Below are 26,895 nucleotides of genomic sequence, written 5' to 3'. Positions count from 1 at the left end.
TGGGTGAGGGTGGGAAACATACTGATTATCTCTTCTTCCTCTCTGGGCCTCACTCTCATGACTTGCAGATGTGACATTCAAGGTGAGGGACCCCTGTGGCCTGGGAGCATCTAGTAGTCAGAGACCTCAGAGTGCCTCTGGTGTCCAGGTATCATCAGTGCAGTGATTACTGAGTAAATGAATTCCTGCCTTGGATTTAGGGGAAACCTCCTGATCCAGGTATGAGCAGCCAAGTAGCCCTCCAGCTTTACATATGGCGGTTTTTGCGTTGGGTTCAGCTGTCAGTACCCCTTAACAGTGTAAACCATGTAATAATGTAAATTTTAAATTCATGATTTTCATGTACCTAGATTTTTTTCTAGTTATCTTATAATGAGTTTTGATTTTGCTGGCGATGTCGAGTGTTCACAACATAACTTAGAATATTAGGAATCCCTCAGTACCAGGAAGAGGTCAGACTTGAGTTGAGCCCAGAAGGGTGGGTTAGATAGACATCACAAGCAGGGGGGCCATGGTGTGGACAGAACTGAGGAGTGGGAGTATAAGATACATTTAGGGACAGTCTGCGTTTCTCATTAAGAAAATGAGGCGATTGTGATGAGGTTGACAGTTACCAAGAGAACTGGGCCACCAAGGAGAAAAGAAATCTCTTGCCAAAAGGCACTTCCTAATTTCCCCCATCTTTGGCGCTCTGAAAGACCTGTCTTGTCTGGTGAGACCCTGCCCCACAGGACTGGTCAATAAACTCTAACTTAGCATCAACTATAGGTTAGGCTTGTATCCTCCTAAGTTTTTTTCTTTGAAAAATATCAAACATACAGAATGCTGAAAGAGGAACTCTCTTACATCTTTTATATCTTACTCTCTTACATCACACCTGGACTTAACAATTGTTAACATTTCATCACATTGTTTTTCCCTCTGTAGACTTTTTCAGGATTATTTGAGAGTAAATTGCAGACATCAAGACATTTCACCCCTAAATACTTCAGCATGCCTCTCCTCAGAACAAGGTGTTCCCTTTAGCGTGGTAATACCATTATCACACTCAAGAAAATTAATAATCCCCTTGTGTCTAATATCCAGTCTACAGGAGGAGCTCCTCAGTTGTCACCAAAATGACTTTTATAGTTTCTTTTGTAATCAGCATCCCATCGAGGATTAACGCTTTGTATTTGGCTGCTGTTATGTCTGTTTAGCCTCTTTTAATCTGCTATACCCCACCTCTTTTATGTTTTTATGGCATTGACTTTGTAAAGGCTCCAGTCACATCCTTCTTGTTTTGAACCTGAGTATGCAGGTGTTTAACATTGATTCCATCAACAGAAATTTCGTAAGTAATATGCCTCCTGCCCCTGAAGTCCCATAAACCCATACATGAGCCATTGCTCAAGATGCACAGTTCACTCTTGGGCCACATTGCTGGCTCCTCGGGGTTGGTGTTGGTGACGTCCAGAGTCTGTCTGCAGGCAGCCTTGTTCTCGGAAATAGGTTCAAATCTCAGCTCTACCACTTCTCACTGAGGGACTTTTCAGCTGGTGGTCCTTTCTTCTCTCTATGCATCAGTGTCTTCATCTCCACAACAAAGGGATTGGACTGGGGGCCTCCTAGTCCTACTCATCTTTGCCTCTGAACACCTCTGTGACTTGGCTCTATTACTGAGTCCAGTCTCATACTGCTTACCATACAACAGACCAGTAAATCAAGAGATGAGTTGTTGGGGCAATAAATAGCAACTTTATTGGGAAAGCGAGCAGACTGAGAAGATGGTTGTCTAGTATCTTAAAGAACTATCTTAACCCAAGTCAGAATTCAAGCTTCTTTTAAACTAAAAGGGGAAGGGGTGTGGTTGGTTGTTGAAAACTTCTTGGTGTCTGAATCCCTTGTTCTTGCAGCTGTCCATATAGATCAAGTCACATGTTCATGTAAACCTCCAACAAGGCATGTATTCTCTGTTCTGTAACTTTTTATCTCTATATGAATGGTAAAGTGTTACACCTTTAAAGGTCAGAGCATTGAGAATGTGCTATCCTGTATATTTCAGGCTCTAGGCAACATTCTTAACTTACAGCAAAAACAATAGAATACAAAGGTTAAAGTAAAAGAAATAGATCTAATATGAAGTCAGATTTGCTCTTCCCTTTTAAAATAGCTCCAAGCGTTGTCAGGCAGACCCCCTGCAGCTTCGTAGCTCAAGTTAGCTGCCTTGGGAAGCTGTTGGCAGTTCCCATTCCTGGCACCAAGAACAGGAGATCTGGGAGGATGCACATGGTCCACTGATGCTCAAATGTGACCATATGCCTTTCCCCTCTGCTCCCCACAGCGGAGATTCTGGAGCTGGCTGGCAACGCAGCAAGAGACAACAAGAAGGGCCGGGTCACGCCCCGGCACATCCTGCTGGCCGTGGCCAATGACGAAGAGCTGAATCAGGTATGGGGCCCTCCTGTGCTTCCCCAACCCAGACACTCCAGCAGGTGGTCATGCTGCCCAAGAAGTGAGCTGTCTGTCCAGGGGGAGGGTGGCGTGTGGCTGGCTGTCAAGGGAGTGGACTGCATTTTGGACTATTAGCAGCTTCCCTCCCCTCCATGGCAGTTTTTCCCCAAGGCTTTATTGGTTGGGGGGAAATGAAACAAGGAATTTGGCTCTCCTTGGAGGAAAGATGTTTTGGAAACTGCACCTGAGTGAGTGAGGGACTCTGAAGGCTTGCTCCCAGTATAGTGAGCCAGGGTCCTGTCAGCATCCTTGTAGGTGCCATGGAGGAAGGAGCTCTACCAACCAAAAATAAGAGTGTGGGTGGGCAGGGTGACTTCTTGAAGGTCAGGGACAGGGTGGTCTGGCTCACCATCTGCTACTTTGGTTTTCCTGCAAGCTGCTAAAAGGAGTCACCATAGCCAGTGGAGGGGTGTTACCAAACATCCATCCAGAGTTGCTAGCGAAGAAACGAGGATCCAAAGGGAAGTTGGAAGCCATCATCACGCCACCCCCAGCCAAAAAGGCCAAATCTCCGTCCCAGAAGAAGCCCGTGTCTAAGAAAGCAGGGGGCAAGAAAGGGGCCCGGAAATCCAAGGTGCGTATGTGATTTGGCAGGGACCTGTGGCGGGTGGAGTGGGCAGGTGCCGGCACATGGGATCACAAGGGCTCCTCTTTCTGGTGAGGGCTCATCTTCCTCATGGGGCGGGGGACTATACGAACATGTAGAGCTGGTAACAGAGGGCTGGTCCAGCTGAAGTGGCCAGAATCTGGACACAAGTGTGGGACTAGATTCCTGTAGGCAAGGGGGATGTGGGGAGGTGCCAGGGCAGATAGCCCCAGGCTGGAAGGACCTCGTGCTCAGCCTTCCAGGAGATGCCCATGCCTGTGAGGAGAGACCTGTGTGTGCAGGAGCTTCCCTGTGCGAGGGGTAGCAGTTGAGTCCTGCCCAGAGGTGTCGGCTGCCTGCTTGCCCTTGACTCACTCAGAACTGTTGTGTTGCCATGGCTGCATGGCCTCCTCCGAACCTGTTCCAGCAGGGATGTGGATAGTTGGGATAGTTTGCTCTTTGGAATGACTGCCTTGTTAAAGGGGAAAATGAATGCATTATTTGGGTGCTTCCTGCCAGACCTACTCGGACTGAGACTAGGTTGTCGGTGCTGATGTTTTGTGGGAGTGAAATCCTCTCATGAGTGTGACCTAATTAGTTGGGCAGGCCAATTAATCCCAAGCCAGGGTCCTCCTAGCCCACCCTCAGGAGGGTCTGTGCCTGTGGGTGGTTGTACTCATCTGTCTGAGACTCCAAGGCAACTAGGACACATTTTCTGTGTCCCTTCCTTGCTGGGCCCTACCTCTCAGCTGTCGTCACAGATTCCAGCCAGCAAATTAGGAACAGTGCCATTAAAGCTGTGTCTAATAAATGGAATCTTAGGGCTGCCCCACCCTACCCTGCCCTGCAGTGCCCCCTCAGGAATCATCCTTCTGGCCTCCAGCCAGACTAGGTAGAAGTTACTTCCGGCCAAAGGTGACCTCCCTATTTTGTAAGACCCTCAAAAATCATTTGGAAACACCTTGTGGGGTTTAATGCAGTGTCAATGTCAAGATGTTCTTCCTACCTAATCCCAAAGCCCTCACCAGAGTGAGATTATGAGGACACCTTCCCAGGATAGGTCCAGGAGAACTGACCTGGAGTCACTCACTAGCCCACCCTCTGTGCCCAGCATGTCCCCTCCTCTGTGCCCATCCAAAGTTAGGCAGGTCTTTCCCACCTTCTATCATCTCTCACCTCTCATCCACACTATTGGCTCTCTTCAGTTGAGGTGGAAGAAGCTGTACTGTTTGTACATCCTTCTGGGTGCAAACACTTGCCTGAAAACAACAAAATTTAAATTCCTCTTGCCAACAGGCCCCCACCCCATCCCACCCGGCTCAGAATCACTCCCAGCTCTTTGAGAGAGAAACCCAATACTGAAGAGTATCCTGTAAGTTATTTCCAGATACTGCACTCAACCTGGCTCACAAGTCCTGGAGGAGGTTGGGCAGGTGGGGATTTCACAGAATGCTCCATTACTCATTCCTGCTAACTATAAAATTAGCAGATTGAACTGTTTCCTTTTCTCTTTGCAACATTTGCGTTTGTGGGGAGAAGCAGGACAGGGAAGGCAGGGGGAAGTGCTTGTTCCACCCCTCTTTAAATGTTAAAAAAGAAGACAGGTGCCAAATCCATTGTCTCTTGATCTTGGGCCTCAGGGAGCTGGCTGCCCACAGAGCAGGGCCCTTGGTGCTTGGTAGGCACTGGGGGCCCCCAGGGGCAGGACTGTACCCCCTCATATAGCCTTCCTGCGCTGCGACCAGAGCCATGGCCTTGCTCATGTGGGCTGCTGCTCTCTGATGTTCAAAAGCACCTCTCCAACTAGAGTGTCTCTTGCAACCGTGGGTTAAACCTTGCTCCATGTCACCCGCAGTCTTCTGCTGGAGTTTTTGTCCCATGACTTTCTGAACTTCCCAACTGACCGAACACTAAAATGCTTTTTCTTTCTTTTGGACTTGAAACATAGAGGGTGCTTTTGTGTATGTGTGCGTGTGTGTCTTTAGTGTCTAGTAGCTATATTTGGAACTCAGTGTTTCTAATAACCATATGCCAATAATCACTTGAACACTCAACTTTTCCCTTGATTACAAAAGCAGGAAGTCTGTTATGGTGGTCTGTTTTTCTTCCACACAATAAAACACATTGTCTGCTTACTGTACCAGTATTTGGCTAACATTAAACCCTGGGGGAAGCTGAAATTGGAACCGTGAACAGCTAATTTTCAAAACATTTGTTTAATGTAAATTGTGGTGTCAGCTCCCAGAATCAGCGAAGAACCCTGCATCTCCAGGTTTCAGTGGAATGTTCTGAAAATAACCTTTCCAGAAACATGCAGAGAAAGCCTTAGTAACATGCTAAAGCACTTGTAGTGAAAGGGGGTTGGTATTTTTCAAGTGTCAACACTTGAATTCCAAATCATAATTTTTCCCCCAATTCTCTGTAATTGGAAGGTTTTGAAAGTCTCCAGTTGTGACAGCTGAGTCAGCTAGAGTGGAAACTGTTAGAGAAGGCAGCACGACCCACTGGGGGCTGGGAGTCTGGGGCCCTGGCAGTGCGTTGGGGTTCTTCCTTCCTACCTGGGAGGCTTCAGGCAAGTCTTTGCCTCAGTTTACCACCCCCCACCATGAAGTGATGGGGTCCAGTCCAGCCTTATAAATTCAGTTACTCTAGTGAGCAATCACATAATGTCTCTGGGTGATATGTGTAAGCATTTGGATGGTACAGAGGAGTGTGCAGTAATAAAATCTCTCTCACACCACAGCCCTCCCTCTCTCCTCCCCAGGGCAGTTTCCATAGTGAGTTTTCATGTACCCTTCCAAAAAGTATGCGCATAAGAGCGTATAGATATATAAAGCCTTCCCTATCCTGTTAGCCTTTGAAAATATATATATGAGTCATGTTACCCAATGTTTTGGCAGTGTGTTAGTGGCTACAGGTGCCAGCTCACCTGGCTTTGTATTATTCCAACTCTGCCAGTTCTTGGCTGGGTGACTTTGGGCAGTTATTTAACTTCTCTGGTATCTCAGTTTTCCTCATCTGTAAAATGGAGGCATAACACAGGCTGGTTGGGAGGCTTACTAGAGAGTTCATGTGCAGTGCTTACAGTGGTTTCTGGCACAAATGTCTACCTTGGCAGTTCTCCCTTTCCTCGGCATGTGGAGTTTCATGGTATGACTCCAGTTACTGGTACGATATGCAGAACCGATGTAACCAGTTCTCCGGGATTGTTTTAGCATCCATTCTGACAAACAGTGCTGCGGTGACCATCGTTGTGTGGCGGGTCTCTGCTCACGTGCAACTGTGTCTATAGGAGAAAGTCTTCAAGGTGGACTCGCTGAGGCAGACAGTGTATTTTTAACCTTTGATGGCTGTTACTCACATATACAGCATATGGTCCCATTAAGAAATTTCAAAAGTGATATTATTCTTTTCACATTTGACACAGAGTTGTTTAAAGAAGATGGATCCATTCGATCCGTATTTATGGAGTCTCCATGTGCTGGTTTCCTCTTCTTGGTAGTGAGGCTACAGCAGTGGACCAAAGGCCCTCGCCCTCCCTTGGTGCTCAGTGAGCTCTGGTCTAGTGAGAGAGACAGAGTTGTTACAGAAGGTGGGGCGAGTGGATGCTTTGACCAAAATAAAGTGGGGTGATGGTGTGGTAGTGTTGTCTTACATAGATGGTCAGGTGAGACTTCTCTGGTAAGGTGACACTTGGATAGACCTGAGGGAGTAAGGTATCTGGGCATTCAAGTGACTAAGAAGAGAGAGCTCTTGGCATAGGGTGGGAGCATTCCTGGCTCCTCCCAGAAAAAACGTGACAGGCCTTCATGTGGGGTCCCTAATTTTTCATAACATGGATGGCTTTGGCAGTCAGGGCAGCCTGGGGACCCTTCTCAAGATAAGGTTTTCAAATGTATAAAATACTAAAGATTCAAAGGAAACCATTTATGCCTGAACCTCCCATGTTAAGACCCCTTGTCAGAATGCTCACCAAAAGTCATAGTGTAATCTTTTAGGGCATCTCCAAGAAGATAGTTTTTGCCAAAAGTTTTGATAAACAATAATCTTACCTAGGACTTTTCAAAGTAAACACACACTACCTCCCCAACTGAACTCCACCCCCGTGTGCAAATCACTCCTGGATCAAGAAGATACGCTAGCTCCTCACTACCTGGCAGAAAGCCCAGGATGATTTTGGTAAAGTGCCTCTTTCTTTTTTGAGAAATACTTAAACTGCAAGTGAGTGATTAATATTCTGGTAAGGGATGCCAAAGAAAGGATTGGTTCTTTTGAGAAGCTGCCATCCTTGCAAAATTTTGCTGACTTTTTAATGAAGTTTCCGGAGGCTCAAACATCAGAGCGAACAAGACTGGGTAATCTCGGGTTGATAATTTCACACACGTCTTTTTGAATAGTCAGTTCTGTAGATTCTTAAATATATCTCCCACTGACTGTGACCTTACCGGTTTTCTGCTCCTCAGAACAGAGCTGAGTGCATGCACAGTACATGGAGTTTTGGGGTTTGTAGAACAACATGCATTTCTAAAAACATCAATCGTTTTTGGAAATTGACAAAGTATTGCTTGTTAGCTTTTGTCACCCGGGGCCAGGATATGAAAAGAATCGACCACCTACTATCACCATTTCATATAAGAAAGAGCATTTTAATACCAAAAAGTTAGGAAGGAATATAATCTCAGACAACAGACCTTATGAAAAACTTAGAACACAGTACTGTTGGAACGTAGTGACATCTCATGAGACAACTGTGCAGACCTGAAGCACCCTGTCACAGGCTGCAAAACTTGCAGAGAAGAGGCACGCATTGTCTGCCAGTTGGACAGAGTGGAGGCAACAGGAAAGGAATGGCTGGTCTTACACAGGGTTTTTACCGCTTTCTCTGTCTTGGCCACCCATTTAGTCAGTTCGCCTGCCTTATCTCATTTTCCCGATGTGGAAGCTAAGACTTAAGAAAGGTGAGCCATTTGACCAAGGCTATGCAGCTAGTAGAATCAGGACTCAAATGCAAAAGTTCCGATACAGTGTCACTTGTGTGTCCTGTGACTGTGGACCACTTCCCTTGGCAGAATCCCCTCTGGTCTATTGGTAGAAGGCTGCAAAGCCACCCACTGCAGGGTGTGTGGGGCAACAGTTTAAAAAATTTTTTTAATATTATATTCTGGCCTCTCATTAAATTTATTTGTGCATTCATGATACATAGTCTGTTTATAATTTCCACCTCTCACCCTCTACAGTATTCTTGCTTTTCCTCATTTTATTAAGTTATAAATGACATATGTAATGTATACCTTTTAGGTGCACAGCATAATGATTTGACTTAATGTGTATCGTGAAATGATCGTTTCACAATAAGTGTAGTTAACATCCATCTCATGTAGATACAGAAAAAAATGTTTTTTAACTTGCGATGAGACCTCTTAGGATCTACTCTAACAGATTTCCTATATGTCACACAGCAGTGTTCACTGTAATCATCATGTTGTACATTACATCCCCAGTACTTATTTAACTGGAAGTTTGTACCTTTGACCACCTTCCTCCAATCCCTCAACCCCCTGCCGCTGGTAACCAGAAATCTGATCTCTGTTTTTCTGTGAGTTTGGTTTTTTATTATTATTTTTTAAGATTCCACATATGAGAATGACTATTTGATATTTGTCTTTCTTTGTCTGACTTATTTCTCTTAGCATAATACTGTCAAGGTCCATCGATTTTGTTGCAGGTGGCAGAATTTACTTCATTTTTATGGCTGAGTAATATTCCATTTTGTTTATATAGGTGTATATATATGTGTGTGTATCATATTTTCTTTATCCTTTCATCTACTGATGACACTTAGGTGGTTTCCATATTTCCATATCTTGTAAATAATGCTGTGGTGAACAGCTTGCCTTTTCATTTTGTTGATGGTTTCCTTTGCTGTGCAGAAACTTTTTAGATGTATCCTACTCGTTTATTTTTGCTTTTGTTGCCTTTTCTTATGGTGTCAAATCCAAAAAATCATTGTCAAGATTGATAACAAAAAGCTTACTGTTTGTTTTCTTCTAGGAGTTTTATGGTTTCTGGTCTTATGTTCAAGTCTTTAACCATTTTGAGGTAATTGTTGTGTATAGTGTAAGGTAGTGGTGCAGTTTTACCCTTAGTTGTGGCTGTCCAGTTTTCCCAACACCATTTATTGAAATCACTGTCTTGTCTTTACTGTATTCTTGGCTCCTTTGTTGTAAATTAATTGGCCATATATGCATGGGTTTATTTCTGGGCTCTGTATTCTACTCTGTTGATCTGTGTGTCTTTTTATGCCCATGCCATACTCTTGATTACTAAAACTTTATAATGTAGTTTGAAGTCAAGGAGCGTGATGCCTCCAGATACGTTCTTTCTCAAGATAGCTTTGGTTATTTGGGGGTCTTTCATGGTTCCATACAAATTTTAGATTGTTCTATTTCTGTGAAAAATGGCTTTGGACTTTGGATAGGGATTGCATTGAATCTTTAGATTGCTTTGGGCATTATGGACATTTTACAGTATTAACTCTTCCAGTCCTTAATTACAGAATATATTTACTTTTATTTGGATCTTTAATTTCTTTCATCAGTGTCTTATAGTTTTCATTGTGTAGGGCTTTCACCTCCTTGGTTAAATTTAATCCTAGGTATTCCTTTTAGTGCGGTTGTAAATGGGATTACTTTCTTAATTTCTCTCTCTGATAATTCATTATTAGTGTATGGAAATACTGCAGAAAAAAAAAAAAGAAATACTGCAGGTATCTGTATTGATTTTGTATCCTGTAACTTTACTGAATCCATTTACTAGTTTTAATAATTTTTTTGGTGGATTCCTTAGGATTTTCTACATATAATATCATGTCATTTGCAAATAGTAGTTTTACTTCTTCCTTCCTCATTTGGATACCTTTTCTTTTTCCCTAATTGCTGTAGCTAAGACTTTCAGACTATGTTGAGTAGCAGTGGTAAGAGTATGCATCCTTATCTTGTTCCTGTTCTTAGAGGAAGAGCTCTCCGCTTTTCGTCGTGAGTATGATAGCTGTAGGCTTGGCATATATGGCCTCTATTATGTTGGGGTATGTTCGCTCTGTATCCACTTTGTTGAGAGTTTTAAAATCACAGATAGACGTTGAATTTTGTCAAATGCTTTTTCTGCATCTGTTCAGATGATACTGGAATCATCATATGACTTTTTATCCTTCATTAGTTAATGTGGTGTATTACATTGATGGATTTGTTGAACCATCTTTGCATCCTTCGAATGAGTTCCACTTGATCATGGTGTATTATCCTTTTAAAAGATTGTTGAATTCAATTTGCTAGTATTTTATTGAGAATTTTTCCATCTGTGTTCATCAGGGATATTGGCTTGTAATTTTAGTTATTTATTTATTTCTTTAGTGTCCTTGTCTGGTTTTGGTTCAGGATAATGCTGGCCTTGTACAATGAGTTTGGAGCATTTCCAACTCTTCTACATTTTGCAAGAATTTGCAAACGATTGATATTAATTCTTCCTTAAATGTTTGGTAGAATTCACCTGTAAAGCTGTCTGGTCCTGGACTTCTGTTTGTTGGATTACAGATTCGATCTCATTACTAGTAATTGATCTGTTCCGTTTTCTGCTTCTTCATGACACCCTCTTGCTAGGTTGTATGTTTCTAGGAATTTATCCATTACTTCTAGGGTGTCCAGTTTGTCAGCATATAATTGTCATAGTAGTCTTTTGTGATCCTTTGTACTCGTGTGGTATCGGTTTAATGTCTCCTCTTTAATTTCTGATTTTAGTCGTTTGAGTTATTTCTCTTTTTTTCTTTCTGAGTCTAGCTAGTTTTTATATTTTCAGAGAACCACCTATTCCATTTATCATTTCTGCTGTCTTTTTAGTTGCTATTTCATGTATTTCTCCTCTGGTCTTTATTTCCTTCTACCATTTTTGGGCTTCAGTTCTTTTTCTAGTTCCTTCAGTTATAAAGTTAGGTTGTTTAGTTGAGATGGTCTGTTTGTTTTGATGTAGGCATTTATAGCTATAAACTTCCCTTTTAGAATTGCTTTTGCTGCATCTCGTAAGTTCTGGCATGTTGTATTTCCATTTTTATTTGTCTTAAAGTATTTTATTTCTCTTTTGATTTTCTCTTTGACCCACTGTTGTTTAGTAGCATGTTGTTTAATCTTCACATATTTGTGATTTTTCCAGTTGTCTTGTAGTTGATTTCAGGTTTTGTACCATTGTGGTCAGAAAAGATGCTAGATATGATTTCAGTTTTCTTAAAATTTATTAAGTCTTGTTTTGTGGCCTAACGTGGTATATTCTGGAGAATATTCCATGTATGCTTGAGAGGAATGTATATTGTTTCTTTGGGCAGAATATTCTATATGTATCTGTTAAGTCCATCAGGTTTAACATGTTGTTTAAGGTCCATGTTTACTTATTGATCTTCTGTATGGATGATCTCTCCGTTGATGAAAGCAGGGTATTAAAGTCCCCTATTATTACTGTGTTGCTGTCTGTTTCTCCCTTTAGTTCTGTTAATATTTGCCTTATATATTTATTTGTTCCTAAGTTGGGTGCATATTTAGAAATATTATATCCTCTTGTTGGATTGACTTCTTTATTACTATATAATGCCATTCATTGTCTGTCATTGCAGTCTTTGTTTTAAAGTCTATTTTGTCTGATATAAGTGTAGCTACCCCAGTTTTCTTTTGGGTTCCATTTACTTGGGAAATCTTTTTCCATCCCTTTACTTTCAGTCTGTGTTTATCCCGACATCTGAAGTTGGTCTCTTGTGACAGCATATAAACAGGTATTGTATGTTTATCCATTCAGCTGTTCAGTGTCCTTTTTTTGTTGTTGCAATTGTATTTTGCTTTATTTTATAAATATTTTCCATAAAAATTTGAAATGTAAAGAAAAAAATAACCAAATGTAATAGCTTAATAGAAATTAAATGTTTCTTTAAAGGAAACTCATGACACAAATATGAAACTATCACTGGAATTAGTAAATATCAAAATCAGTGTTAAGATTTTAATTACTATATAGAGACTATATTTTTGTATATATATTTTTATTGAAATATAGTCAGTTTATAGTGTTGTGTCAATTTTTTGTGTGCAGCATGTTTGTCATACGTGAACTGTTTTATAAATAAGTTTTTTTTTTTAGATTCCACATATGAATGCTATTAAGTTGTATGAGCTGCTATATATTCTGGAAATTAAGCCTTTGTCAGTCTCATCTTTTGCAAATATTTTCTCCCATTCTGTAGGTTGTCATTTTGTTTTGCTTATGGTTTCCTTTGCTGTGCAAAAGCTTATAAATTAGGTCCCATTTAAAAATTTTTGCTTTTATTTCTATTGTCTAGGTAGACTGCCTTAGGACAACATTGCTAAGATTTATGTCAGATAATGTTTTGCTTTTGTTTTCTTTTAAGAGGTTTATAGTGTCTTGTCTTATGTTTAATTTAAGTCTTTAAGCCATTTTGAGTTTATTTTTGTGTAAGGTGTGTGGGAGTGTTCAAACTTCATTGATTTACATGTAGCTGTCCAGTTTTCCCAAAACCATTTGCTGAAGAGACTGTCTTTACTCCATTGTGTGTTCTTGCCTCCTTTGTCAAAGATTAATTGACCAAAAGTTTGTGGGTTTATTTCTGGGGTCTCTATTCTGTTCCATTGATTCATATGTCTGTTTTTGTACCAATACCATGCTCTTTTGATTACTGTAGCTCTGTAGTATTGTCTGAAGTCTGGGAGGGTTATATTACTCCAGCTTCATTCTTCTTCAGTATTGCTTTGGCAATTATGGGTCTTTTGTGATTCCATATAAATTTTAGCAATATTTGTTTTAGTTCTGTGAAATATGTCCTGGGTAATTTGATAGTGATTGCGTTAAATCTGTAGATTGCTTTGAGCAGTATGGCCATTTTAACAATATTAATTCTTCTGATCCAAGAACATGGGATATCTTTCCATTTCTTTAAGTCATCTTTCTTTAGTCAATGTTTTGTAGTTCTCGTATAAGTCTTTTACTTCCTTGGTCAGATTTATTTCTAAGTATTTTATTTTTTTGGATGCAATTTAAAAAGGGATTGTTTCTTTACTTTCCTTTTCTGATATTTCATTGTTAGTGTAAAGAAATACCACTGATTTCTGTATGTTAATCTTGTATCCTCTTACCTTGCTGAATTCTTTTATCAGCTCTAGTAGTTTTTGTGTGGAGCCTTTAGGGTTTTCTATATATAGTATCATGTCATCTGCATGTAATGACAGTTTTACCTCTTGTCTTCTAATTTGGATCCCTTTTTATTTTTTTTTTCTTGTCTAATTGCTATCAACCACTCTGTCTTTTGATTGGAGAATTTAGTCCATTCACATTTTTAAAAAATTTACATATATGTACTATTCATTGCTTCTAAAACAGTTTAGGGCTTTAGCTTTTTAAACTTACATAGTTATCAAAGTAATAAAGCCAACCACAAAGTAAGAGTCAACAGAATGCAGTAATCCAATCATAAAGGACAGTCAAATGTGCTTACATGTATTCAAGAAATCAGTCATCTAAGTTATAAATAATAAGTAGTTCATTTGTGTCCCCCCCCCTTTTTTTTTTTTAAAGATTCCACATATAAGCAATACCATATGTCATTTTTTTTTCCCTTTCTGGTTTACTTCACTTAGAAGGACGATCTCCAGGTCCATCCATGTTGCTGCAAATGACATTATTTTATTGAAGAGACTGTCTTTTCTCCATTGTATATTCTTGCCTCCTTTGCTGTAGATTAATTGACCATAAGTGCATGGGTTTATTTCTGGACTTTCTATCCTATTCCATTGATCTATGTATTTGTTTTTGTGCCAGTACCATACTGTTTTGATTACTGTAGCTTTGAAGTACAGTCTGATGTCACGAAGTGTGATTCCCCCAGCTCCATTCTTTTCAAGATTCTTCTTGCTATTCAGGGTCTTTGTGTTTCCATACAAATTTTAACATTTTTTGTTCCAGCTCTGTGAAAAATGTCATTGGTAATTTGATAGAGATTGCATTGAATCTGTACGTTGCCTTGGGTAGTATGGACATTTTAACAATATTGATTCTTCCAGTCCAAGAACACAGTGTATCTTTACATTTGTTAATGTTGTCTTCAGTTTTTTCCATCATTGTCTTAATAGTTTTTGGAGCACAGGTCTTTTGCTTCCTTGGGTAGGTTTATTCCTAGGTATTTTATTCTTTTTGGTGTGATGGTAAATGGATACTGTTTCCTTACTTTCTTTTTCTGCTATTTCATTGCTAGTGTATAGAAATGCAACTGATTCCTGTATATTAATTTTGTATCCTGCAACTTTACCAAATTCATTGATGAGTTCTGGTAGTTTTCTGGGCACTTCTTTAGGGTTTTCTATGAAGAGTATCATGACATCTGCAAACAGTGACAGCTTTAGTTCTTTGTTTCCAGTTTGGATTTCTTTTCTTCTTCTCTGCTCTGGTAGGGCTTCCAAAACTATGTTGAATAAAAGTGGCAAGAGTGGGCATCCTTGTCTTATTCCTGATCCTAGAGGAAATGCTTTAGTTTTGCCCCATTAAGTATGATGTTACCTGTGGGTTTGTCATGTATGGCCTTTGTTATGTTGAGGTATGTTCCTTCTATGACCACTTTCTGGGGATTTTTTTTTATCATAAATGAATGTATTTTATCAAAAGCTTTTCTGCGTCATGGTGTATGATCCTTTTAATGCATTGTTGGAGTCTATTTGCTGGTATTTTGTTGAGGATTTTTGCATCTTATATTCGTAAGTGATACTGCCCTGTAATTTTTTTTGTGATATCTTTGTTTGATTTTGATATCAGGGTGATCATGGGCTCACAAAATGAGTTTTGAAGTGTTCCTTCCTCTTCAATTTTTTGGGATAGTTTCAGAAGGATAGGTGTTAACTCTTCTCTAAATGTTTAGTATAATTCACCTGTGAAGCATTCTGGTCCTGGACTTTTGTTTGTTGGGAGTTTTTAAATTACTGATTTAATCTCAGTATTGGTAATTGGTCTATTATATTGTCTCTTTCTTCCTGGTTCAGTCCTGGCAAATTGTACCTTTCTAAGAAATTGTCCATTTCTCCTAGGTTTTCCTTTTTGTTGGCATATAGTTGCTCATAGCAGCCTCTTACAATCCCTTGTAATTTCCATGGTGTTGGTTATAACTTCTTTTTTATTTCTGATTTTATTCATTTGGGCCCTCTCCCTTTTTTTCTTAATGAGTCTGACTGAAGGTTTATCAATTTTATTTATCTTTTCAAAGAATGAGCTTTCAGTTTCATTTATTTTTTCTATTTTTTTAGTCTCTTTCATTTATTTCTTCTCTAATCTTTATGATTTCTTTTCTTCTACTAACTATTGGTTTTGTTTGTTCATCTTTCTCTAGCTGCTTTAGACGTAAGATTAGGTTGTTTACTTGAGATTTTTCTTCTTTCCTGAGGTAGGCTTGTATCGCTATAAACTTCCCTCTGAGAACTGCTTTTGCTATATCCCAGAGGTTTTAGATGATTGTGTTTTCATTTTCATTTGTCTGAAAGTATTCTTTTATTTCCTCTTTGATTTCTTCAGTGATCCTTTGGTTGTTTAGTAGCATATTGTTTAGCCTCTACATGTTTGCAGCTTTTTTCCTTGTAGTTGACTTCTAACCTTATAGCATTGTGGTTGGAAGAGATGCTTGATACGATTTCAGGTTTCTTAAATTTATTGAGGTTAGCTTTGTGGGCCAATAAGTGGTCAGTTCTGGAGAGTGTTGCCTGTGCACTTGAGAAGAATGTGTATTCTGTTGCTTTCAGGTGGAATGCTCTATAGATATCATTTAAGTCTGTCTGGTCTAATGTGTTATTTAGGGCCTGTGTTTCCTTATTGATTTTCTGTCTAGATGGTCTGTCCATTGATGTAAGTGGGGTGTTAAGGTCACCCACTATTATTGTGTTACTGTCAATTTCTCCTTTTATGTGTGTTAACAATTGCCTTATATATTGAGGTGCTCCTATGTTGGGTGCATATATACTTAAAATTGTTATATCCTCTTCTTGGATTGATCCCTCAAGTATTATGTAGCATCCTTTCTCTTCTAACAGTCTTTATTTTAAATTGTATTTTGTCTGATACAAGTATTGCTACTCTAGCATTCTTTTGATTTCTGTTTGCATGGAATATCTTTTTCCATCCCCTTACTTTCAACCTGTATGTGGCTTTAGCTCTGAAGTGGGTATCTTGTAGACAGCATATATATGGGTCTTGTTTTTGTGTCCATTCAGCCAGTCTATGTCTTTTGGTTGGAGTGTTTAAATCTATTTATATTTAAGGTAATTATTGATACATATGTTCTTATTGCCATTTTGTTAATTATTTTGGGTTTGTTTTTGTAGGTCTTTTTTTTTTTCTCTTTGTCCTCCTTTCTTGTGGTTTGATGATTAGAGAAATTCCTTTAACATTTGTTTTAAAGCTGATTTGGTGGTGTTGAATTCTTTTAGTTTTTGTTTATCTGTGAAACTTTTGATTTCTCCATCAAATCTGAATGAGAGCCTTGCTGGATAGAGTATTCTTGGTTGTCTCTTTTCCTCTTTCATCACTTTAAACATATCATGCCACTCCCTTCTGGCCTGTAGAGTTTCTGCTGAAAAATCAGCTGATAACTTTATGGGAATTCCCTTGTATGTTATTTGTTGCTTTTCTCTTACTGATTTTAACATTTTCTCCTTATCCTTAATTGTCAGTTTGATTACTGTGTACCTTGGTGTATTCCTCCTTGGGTTGATCCTGTGTGGAACTCTCTGCACTTCCTGGACTTGGGTGACTTTTTCCTTTCCCAAGTTAGGGAAGTTTTCAGTTATTATCTCTTCAAAAATTTTCTCAGGTCCTTTCTCTTCTCTTTCTGGGACCCCTATAATACGAATATTAGTGCACTTCATATTGTCCCAGAGTTCTCTTAAACTATCCTATTTCTTTCCGTTCTTTTTTCTGTTCTGTAGTAGTGATTTCCACTAATACATCATCTAGCTCACTGATCCGTTCTTCTGCCTCATCTAGTCTATTCTTGTTTCCTTCTAGTGTGTTACTCATTTCAGTGATTTCATTCTGTGGGTATTCTTTATATTTTCCAACTCTTTGTTAAAAATTTCTCTCTCTGCATCTATATGCCACATCTCTGAATATCTTTGCCGTCATTATTCTCAACTGTTTCTCGGATAAATTGCCTATCTCCTCATCACTTATTTCTTCTGGCTTTTTATCTTGTGCCTTAGCCTGGAAGATAATCCTCTGCCACCTCTGTCTCTCTCTTTGTATTTTTAGGTAGGTTGGTTATGTTTCTCAACCTTGGAGAAGTGGCCCTCCTATGCATCCCAGCAGTAAACTCCTCTTCTGTCACCCAAGGGCTAGGGTCCAGCCTGTCCCAGTGTAGAGGTTTGGGGATCATTTATTTCTGGTATCTGCCCCCTGGTGGATGAGGCTAGACTAGTCTTATACAGGTTTCTTGGCAGGAGGAGTCGGTGCCTGCCCACTGCTGGGTGAAGCTTGGTCCTGGACCTCTGGTGGGTAGGGCAGTGTCTAGAGGCCTTTGTGGCTTAGGAAGTTTGCTGATGGGTGGGTCTGTGTTCCCACCCAGTATGCTGTTTTGCTTGAGGCTTCCCTATAGGCTGTAGGGTGGGGCTAGGTCTTGGTGCTAATGATCCAATCAAGATGTCAGCCTCCAGGAGAGCTCATGTAGATGAACACTCCCAGAATGTCTGCCACCAGCTTTTATGTCCCCTGGATGAGCTGTAGCTGTCCCCTACCTCCCCAGGAGACCCTCCAAAACCAGCAGGCAGGTCTGGCCCAGGTTCTAATGAAATCACTGCCTCTGCCCTTGGACCTGGCATACACGAGATTCTGTATAGTTCCCAAGAGAATGAAGTCTCTGTTTCCCCCAGTCCCTTGGGGCTCTTGGAGTTAAGCCCCACTGGTGTTCAAAACCAGATGTCCTGGGGTCTTCTTCTCTCAGTGCTGGGACCCCAGGCTGGGGAGCCTGACATAGGGCTCAGAATTCTCACTCCTGTGGGAGGGCCTTTGTGACTTAATTACTCTTCAACTTGTGGGTCACCCACCCAGGGGGTATGGGGCCCACTTATATCATGAGCACGCCCCTCCTACCGTCCTGCTGTGGTTCCCTCTCTGTTTCCAGTTGAGGATCTTTTTTGCTAGATCCTTCTATTTTTTTGGTTGGTTGTTTAGCAGTCAGTTGTGGTTTTGCTTTTGCTGTGAGGAGAGGCGAGCTCATGGTCCTACTACTATACCATATTGGCCAGAAGGAAATCTTCTAGCCCATTTCCATTTAAACTATTGATAGATATGTACTTATTCCCACTTGATTAATTGTTTTTTGGCTATTTTGTAGTTCCTCTGCTTCTTCTCTTGCTCTCTTCCTTTGTGATTTGATGATTTTTTTAGTGATATGCTTACATTCCTTTGTCTTTCTCTTTTGTGTTTCTGCTATAGGCTTTTGCTTTGTGTTTACCATAAGACTTAACTTATATTTATAACAGGATTTTAAGCTGATAAGTTTGTTCCCATTTTAAAACTACGTTTTTGCTCTCCCCTCCACATTTTATGTTTTTGCCATCACAATTTTGCATCTTTTTATCTTGTGTAGCCTTTAACTAATTATTGTAGTTACAGTAATTTTTAGTACTTTAGTCTTTTAAACTTTAGACTAGCTTAACAAGTGATTAATCCACCACCTTTACTATGTATTTACCTTTACCAGTAAGACTTAAACTTTCATGTTTCCCTGTTACTAATTAGTGCCTTTTCTTTTCAGCATAAAGAAGTCCCCTTATCATTTCTAGTAAGGCCAGTTTAGTGGTGATGAACTCCTTTAGCTTTTGCTTGTCTGCAGAACTCTTTCTGTATTCTTCACTTCTGAAGGATAGCTTTGCTGGGTAGAGTATTCTTGGCTGGAAGTTTTTTTTACTTTTAGCACTTGGAAAAATAATGCCAAGTCCCTCCTGGCCTGCAAAGTTTCTGCTAAAAAAATCTGCTAATAGGCTTATGGGAGTTTTCTTATAGGTAACAAGTTGTTTTCCCTCTTGCTGTTTTTAAGGTTTTTCTCCTTGTCTTTAACTTTTGCCATTTTAATTATAATGTGTCTTGGCATGGTTCTCTTTGTGTTGTTCTTATTTGGAACTCCCTCGGCTTCCTGGCAGGATTTTCTTCTTTTTTATGACTGAATAATATTCCATTGTATGTGCATGTATACCACATTTTCTTCATCCATTCATCTGTTGTTGGACAGTTAGGTTGTTTCCATGTCTTGGCTATTATAAATGAAGCTTCTATGAGCATGGGGTGCAGGTATCTCCTCAGTAGAGTGTTTTCATTTCCTTTGGATATATTCTCAGAAGTAGAATTGCAGGAGCACATGGTGGTTATTTTTAATTTTCTGAAGAACCTGCATACTTTTTTCCCATAATGACTGAACTAGTTTACAGTGTGGGGCAACAGCTTTAATGCAGGTGGCCATAAGCAAATGAATCATTGCTAAAAATTACCAGAATTAATTATCACATGTTAAGCTTTATAACCTGGCTACATTGGTATCTGCTGACTGGTTTCAGGGTCACAGGGAAGCTCTCAGGCCCCCTTCTCCAATAAAACCAGCTCCAGTTCCCAGATGCCTGAAATTCTTTCATTTAGGGCTTTCTCACCTCTTAAAATCCAAGTATCCTTGGGCAGAAGCACTAAATCTTTATCTGCTTATCAACTGCATTCCACTCTGGAGCATTTACTGAGCGCCTCCTGTATGAATGGAGTTCACTGGGTAGAGCAGTGGTTTTTGAACTTTTTTGCTTGCATACTTCCTAAAGCATTTTAAAAAATCTTTATATCTGACACATTTAAAATCTGGCAGCTGAACTTTTCATAATAAACTTAAATATCTGAAAGGGGTATAATTTTGATATATAATAAATATTGACATTTAAAAGGAAAATTGTTTCATCACTCATTTAAATGTAGCCAAAGAAATCTAAATACCGTGATGATTTGCTATACCACAAAATACACAGAGGCTCCTTTTTAACAGTTGGAAAATTTACATTATGATTCTCCTTTGAGCCCTTATTTCTCTTTCTCTTGCCCCGCAAAATGTTATCCTGATGTAACACTTTTTTTTTTTTTGGTTATAGTATGTTATTGATCTACACAAAACAAAAATAATATATAGAAATTCAATATTTATTTTGAAAAAATTTCTTGTGATCATAAAAGCACTGAATGTTATGGTTTCTACAAGATTGAATAGTTGCCATATTTATTAATGATACATAATTGATCAAACCAACAAATACTTTACAAATTTTAATTTTAACTATTAAGAAGAAAATAAAATTTTCTTGGAATTGTATCATGTAACAGGATGGATGGAGATAAAACTTTTTCAGTTAACTCAAGTATCTAGGATAAATGTTACTTATCTGAATGAATGTTAATGTTGCTCAAATGAGTCAGGGTTCATAATCCTATATTTTTATATTTATAGGCATAAGTGCCTGGAAAATCTTGTTCACAAAAATAATTAAATGGGAATGGAAAGGATTTTGTTATAGCAACATCACTCAATCCTCTGAACTTTTTCTGAGTTACATGCCAATAATCACATAGTAATCTGTCATCAATTTGTTTTAATAAATGCTTTATTTTAGAATTGTTTTAGATTTACAGAAGTTACAAAGCCAGTACAGAGAGTTCTTAAATATCCTTCACCCAGTTTCCCTGTTGTTAACGTCTTCCATTACACTGATACATTCATCACAACTAAGAAACCAGCATTGGAACATTACTATTAACTAAATTCCATCAATCTGTTCTTTAATGATCTATCAGCTGTTAACTTAATTTGGTATTTCTTCAGTTTTGTTGAAAGCACAGAATTAGAAACATCTGACTTGTGAAAGGATTTGTCATCTAGCCTTTTCCCTTCCTGATTTCCTGGAAAGTAGATCAAAAAAAGGCCTTACTAAGACTTACCATTTAATAGTTGATTATACCTGTTTCTGTTACACTTGTCAAATCTGACACACTCAAAGTATTAGGAAAACCAAAATAGTGATAATTTTAATATATCTTTGCTAATACCATGTTTCTTGATAAAATGCTTTTTGTCTTAGCATTTATATCTAAACCTTGCAGCATCAAATTTAGCTCATTTAATTTATGGAAAATGTTCCAGGGTAGCCATATAACCTAAATTCCAAAGCAATCCTTATTGTTAAAGCTCGTAGCAAAATTAGACCTTATTTTTCAGTGTAAGTAAAAACGTTGATATATTAACGAATTTGGATCCTAACAGGGCAAATGGATAGGGCAGAGCCTTGCCCCAAGTTTACTGTCCAGATCCTTCCTTCAGGAAGTCATGGCCATTTGTAATATTTCTTACCTCCTAATTTCTTGATTTGCACCCACTGGACCATCCTTCAGAAGTGATGTACTTTTTGATAACAATTAGGGGAAGGGAAAAGGTGAAGTATCTCAACAAAAATTGCCATTGTTCCCACTTTTCTTCACTTGATAATATATCTGAATGCAAAAAGATTTCCAAGTGAGCCAAAATACCCATTTCTAATACAAGCCTTGTCCTTAACAGAAATATCTAAAAGATTGGGAAAGGCATGCATCCCTCTTTGAAGGGTGGTGCACCATGCTAATGCCTACTCTTGGGGAGTGGGAGAAGTGATTGTGGAGGGAGACCCAGCATGAAACTTTGACTGCAGGCTCAGATCCATTTTAGGAAGAAGTACATTAGGAAGTTGAGGATCTGGGAAGTAATTAAACCTCTCTACACAACATACCCTTGCAAGGCTCTTGGAAACCCCAGGATGCAGATACTTCAGACTGAATGATGCTGGGAGGAGGCCTAAGAGCCTGCCAAGATCCATGCCCACAACAGGGGGGATGAGGCATCCCAAGGGGACAGATGGGCTTACCAGCAGTTTCCATATGGATCTTTCTCCAAGACTGGTCTTAATGAAGGAGGGTGGGAGAGTCTTACCTCCTGGGCTTGGGAGGGTGATGGTCCTTGGTCTGCTTTTTGGCTCTTTGAGGACTAAAGGCCCAGAGCAGTTTGTTTTTATCCCAGACATGAGTACCGTACAGCCATCTAGAAAGTGAAGACCCTGAATTAAGAGACATTTAGTGGTCTAAAGTTATGCAAGTGGTTCTGTTCTAAATTATCACTGTAAAATTTTGCCTTTTAAGTAACTGGTTTTTTTAATATTATGAAAGTGATGAAGATACAGTTTAGCACTCTTTATAAAACTTTTGGACTTCAAAGTAAGCCTGCAGCACCCACTTTGAAAAATGCTAGTTATGTGTTAGTTTTCTGTTTTCTCTTGAGTATTACAGGCAAGGTTTTCCATTCGCCTGCCTGTTATGTTAGAAAAGCCTAGACTCGCGTAGACTCTGCCTGTGCGGGCCTCATACTGACTCTTCTATTTGTGCAAGAAGAAGCAGGGAGAAGTCAGCAAGGCAGCCAGTGCCGACAGCACGACTGAGGGCACGCCTGGCGATGGTTTCACCGTGCTCTCCACCAAGAGCCTCTTCCTCGGCCAGAAGGTAGGCAAATGCGTGGCCCTGGTCTGCTCGCAGGCCCTGGGACAGATCGGTACCTCTGTCAGCAGGAAGGCCCGCTCGGGGCCACTCCTGGCCTCGTGGGCATGGGTGGAGAGAGAGTGGGTGGCAGGGCTTTAGGACAGGCCTCAGGGCTGGCCAAGGCGGGGGTGCTGGGAGGAGATGGGCAGGCTGAAAGGGGAGACAGTGGTAAAGAAGAAGGACAGTGTTTCCTGTGGGGGGTCGGAACACCCCGGGCTTAGTCTGTGGAAGCAGCTGTGTATGTGGGATGACCTGGTCATCCTATAGCACTGGCCAGAAAAACAGCCAGAAATCAAAACCAGATCCTGGAAAAGGAAAGATCTGCAGGCAGCCCAGGTGTTCTGGTGGGCACCAAAGGTAGAGCCCTGATCCAAGGGGGCAGGATTGTTTCTAGACACAAAGCGGGTGCACTAAGCCATCCGAGGGCTCCTCAAGCCAATCGTCTGTTTGTTTTAACTGTGGGCAATATGTTTTCAGCCACCCCAGTGATGCAGCTTTGCCAGGACGCCATGGTTTTGTAACAGATGATTCACTTTTGTTGAAAATAAAAATGATGCAAAGGCTTGTAAGACCAGAGAATGAGAGTTAATTAGTATTTCTCTGTTAACACCAAAAAATGGGGTGGAAAGAGAGGGAATTTTCTGAATTTTTTTTTTTTTACCCTACATTAAAAAAAAAAAAAGGCATGAATTTGACCTTCCATATAAGTTGTGCTTAGTTTGAATGGTTAACCACTTGGTTCTGAAGCTGCATCATTTTTAAAACTTCACTGTCAGTTTTCTTTTGCATCTCAGTGACGCAGTCCTCCTGCTCACCTCATCACAAGTGCTCCTTCCCCCCTCCCTCTTCCTGTCACTAATTGCAATCAGGCTCTCATGATGCAATTCCTGTGGTGGATTCTGTGTTCCAGCAAATAACCATTACAGTGTACATTTTATAACCATTATCTGTATTTTGTATGCATTTTTCAAAGGAAAAAAAAATAAGCAGTACTAGTTGTCATCTTAAGGTCTGGGGCTTCAAAAGTTTTTGTTTAAAATATTTTTTGTTTATTTATAAAATTTCAGCTCAGCAGTGAAGGCAACCACTGGGTCTCTTTTCACACCCTTTAACATGTCCTTTGGGTAATAGGTGGAAAGTTAATGTGACCTGTCATCCAGATTGCTTTGGTTTGAACTAAAGTGTGAAAAGCCCCTGCGCAAATAGCAGTGTGACTTTGGGGCTAGTTTCAGTGTGCTTCAGGTCCCTAGTGCTGACCATCAGCCGGGACTTGGAAGCCTGTTCAGCAGGTAGAACAGTTCAGCCTCTGGGGCCACTCTCCCTCACTCCTCCCCCTGCCTCTCCCTTGGGTGCCCTGACCCTGGCCTCTCCCTTCCCTGTGTTCTTCTTGCTCTCTCCTGCCGGTTACCCCAAAACCAGCTTCCAGTCAGAACTCCTCACACCCCTTTGCTGGATGAACTCAAATATTTGCAGAATAGCAATACTCAGCCATGCAAATGTCCATGTATAAACGGAGATGCCCTTCTTGCCCTTGGGATCAGGCCTGCGTCTATATCTGCTGCACGTGAGCCCTGGAAGGGAGGCAACAAAGGCTGCAAACACATTTCTAGCTCCTCTGCACACCAAGCAGCACCATCTCCTCCTCCATTTGGGGACACCTAGTCTCAGGCCTCAGGACCAGGCACCTCAGGCAGGAAAGTACCAGAAAGTACAAATCTAGCTAATCCTGTACCCGACAGAGTTTGGGAAGAGGAGTCCAAAAAGCTGTAGAGAAGCACTGATACTCTGTAATAGTTTACAGGCATGTTATCTAATATTATTTAGGAAATAGAGGAACATGGAAGAAATAGGCTTAACAGGGAAACTAGTGTGCCTGCTAGATATCTTGACTTTTGAAAGGAGAATCTGAGTGCTTGGAGCCCAGTGTAAAACAGTCAGCTATGAGAGAAGGAACTCCGTGCAGAACCAGAAAGAACACCTGCTTTCTTTCCTTTATCACACAGTCAAGTGTGATAGGTGGGACAGAACCCCAAAATACCCTGAGACTGCCTTTCCGGTAAATATACTTCCCAAGACGCACACATCCAGGATGAGCTACCCCCAATTCCAGCTTTGCAGACTGCCTTTAGCAGAGTAAACTGGGTCTCCCCAAATGTGGTGTCACAGAATAAAGCGGCAACTCAAGTCACCCTAGGCACCCTGTTAGGAACTCGTGTCCTAGCAGCCCTTTCGGGAACCCTGTGCCCCTTCAGCATGAGATGGAGTGTGTTCATAGCTGGGAGCATTATTTTGAAGCAGTACTTTCTGGCCCTTTATTCATTTTTACTGTCGGGTGAAAGTCATGGCATATAGTGCAAAGGGGGCAAAAGTGGTAAAACTGACATACAGGAATTTTTACACAAAGCGCATTTTAAAATGTCATTATTACAGACATTAATTTTGACTTGGATCTTAGGAAATGTTTCAAAAAGCATACTTGACAGTGATGACTGTATACTACCCTGTGTCTGTAAATCTTATTTTCCACCCGTGACAATGAAACCAATGCTAGAATAGTGCAAGCAAGCTGAGGTCAGAAAAAGTGATACTCTGCTTGCTACAGCCCTGTAAGGCTGGTTGCTAAGCTCCTGGCCGGAGAAGCCAGCCCAGGGCTTTGGAGCCTGGGGTCTAAGTGTTGTTGATGATGTATTTCACATACTGATGTCTCAGGAGTAATCACCCTCATTACTCTCTGATTTTACCCAGTGTTCACACACATTGTTGAATTGTTTTCAAAAGGAGAACAGTGATGTGAATCTGAACTGACTAAATGTTTTTCCTTTGTGGTTCAGTGGAGATTCCCAGCTTCTTTTCAGAGACTTAAAAAGTTTTATGTCCAAACAGAGTACTTCCAGTGTGCATTTCTGTAAATCTGTGTCAGTGGTAGTGGATGACGTAGGCTTCCCTGGAAGAATCAGTGTTATTAGAAGCAGTTTGGAAGGCAGTGTAGAGGGTGTGAGTGAGTCTCTGTGCCTCCCCAACTATCAGGATTGCAGTCGCAGTCCTACAGGCCACGAGAGACAGGGGTAGGTTTCGTGGGTTTTCTCCCTCAGATCCAGATGCCCTCGTCCCAGGGGCTGGGAACAGGAAGGAGAGAGGGAGCGCTGGAAGCGGTAGTCAGGAGGAAAGGGCTGCCACCCGCTTCCACCCTGTGGCTGATGATTGGCTTCTGAGCCAGCTGAGGGTGCTCACGAAGCCACTGCTCCCGGGTCTCCAGCAGTGCCCACGCGTGTCCTTATCTTTGTGTGGCACATTCTAGCCCGAAACCCACCAGATGCCATCGCCAGGCCTGAGGTCTCGGGGGGAATTTAGGCCAGGGATGCGTACAGGCTGGGCAGAAAAGGAGCCCCTTCATCCCAGAGGTCAGGGCAGGAGTGGGCCCTGGAGCAGGCCCCAGGGAGCACATGGTTCTCCATGGGGACACAGAATCAGTTTTATGGAGAACCTCACCTTTCCATCCTCCTTAGTAGAAGTGGACTGTGGGGACAGGAAAAGACTTGCATTTTCTGTGGCAAGCACAGGGAAAGAAGACCGGTCAGTCTCCTTCCTTGTCCATGGTGGGGGAGTAAGAGATAACCACATTTTGACAGTGACAGGATGACTCAACATGTCAGTCAGATCATCTTTAATGATCACTTTTATTTCCTAAAATTGAATTTCTGATTATAAATTTTAAAAAAAATAGGATTCTTCTATTTCCTGTGCCAAATATGTCATATCAAGGCAGCCTGGATGTCCATCCAGTAGCTCCAAGCCATCAGCTCCTTCCTTATCATGGGCAAGCTGCCTCCTGACCTGCCCTCACTTGTGGGTGCCGCCCTCCCTTCCAGGATGGCCATGTTGGCTCTGAACCACCTCAGGTCCCAGCTAGGCCAAGGGCCCGGCTCCTGAGCTCTGGCCTTAGCAGTTAGCCCTGTTTTCAGGGAAGGGGTTTGTTGACTTCATCTCAGAGGTATGTCTGGATGTTTGACATTCAATTCCAGGTCTATTTGTGGGCTCATAGGAACCAAACCCTGTCTTAGGCACTGTATGGCCCTCAGGCAGGAGGCAACCCACTCTCTGTCTCCAAGGAGCTTTTTACCCTAATGAGTTCCATCAGGAGTGGACAACAAGGG

The 26,895-nt window shown here is 40.9% G+C and overlaps 1 protein-coding gene across 14 annotated transcripts in view; it reads left to right on the top strand.

Moving 5' to 3' along the window:
• The window catches only part of LOC102515341 (core histone macro-H2A.1), a 76,645-nt gene that overhangs the window by 28,958 nt on the left and 20,792 nt on the right, over window positions 1-26,895 (top strand). For 11 of the 14 annotated variants that reach the window (XR_004318718.1, XR_004318719.1, XR_004318720.1 and 8 more), the window contains exons 3-5: window positions 2,324-2,430; window positions 2,870-3,067; window positions 22,595-22,705. Coding sequence is in view for 9 of the 14 variants with exons in the window: in XM_032476788.1 (XP_032332679.1) it covers window positions 2,324-2,430; window positions 2,870-3,067; window positions 22,595-22,705 (416 nt within the window). In the remaining 5 variants the exon portion in view is untranslated. The remainder of the gene's footprint in view (window positions 1-2,323; window positions 2,431-2,869; window positions 3,068-22,594; window positions 22,706-26,895) is intronic. The other 3 variants (XM_032476791.1, XM_032476789.1, XM_032476795.1) reach the window with 1 other exon arrangement.

This window comes from Camelus ferus, chromosome 3, assembly GCF_009834535.1.
Source record: "Camelus ferus isolate YT-003-E chromosome 3, BCGSAC_Cfer_1.0, whole genome shotgun sequence".
Lineage (NCBI taxonomy): Eukaryota > Metazoa > Chordata > Mammalia > Artiodactyla > Camelidae > Camelus > Camelus ferus.
Note: the sequence above shows the minus strand (reverse complement) of the source record. Positions and strands in the feature narration are given on the sequence as shown.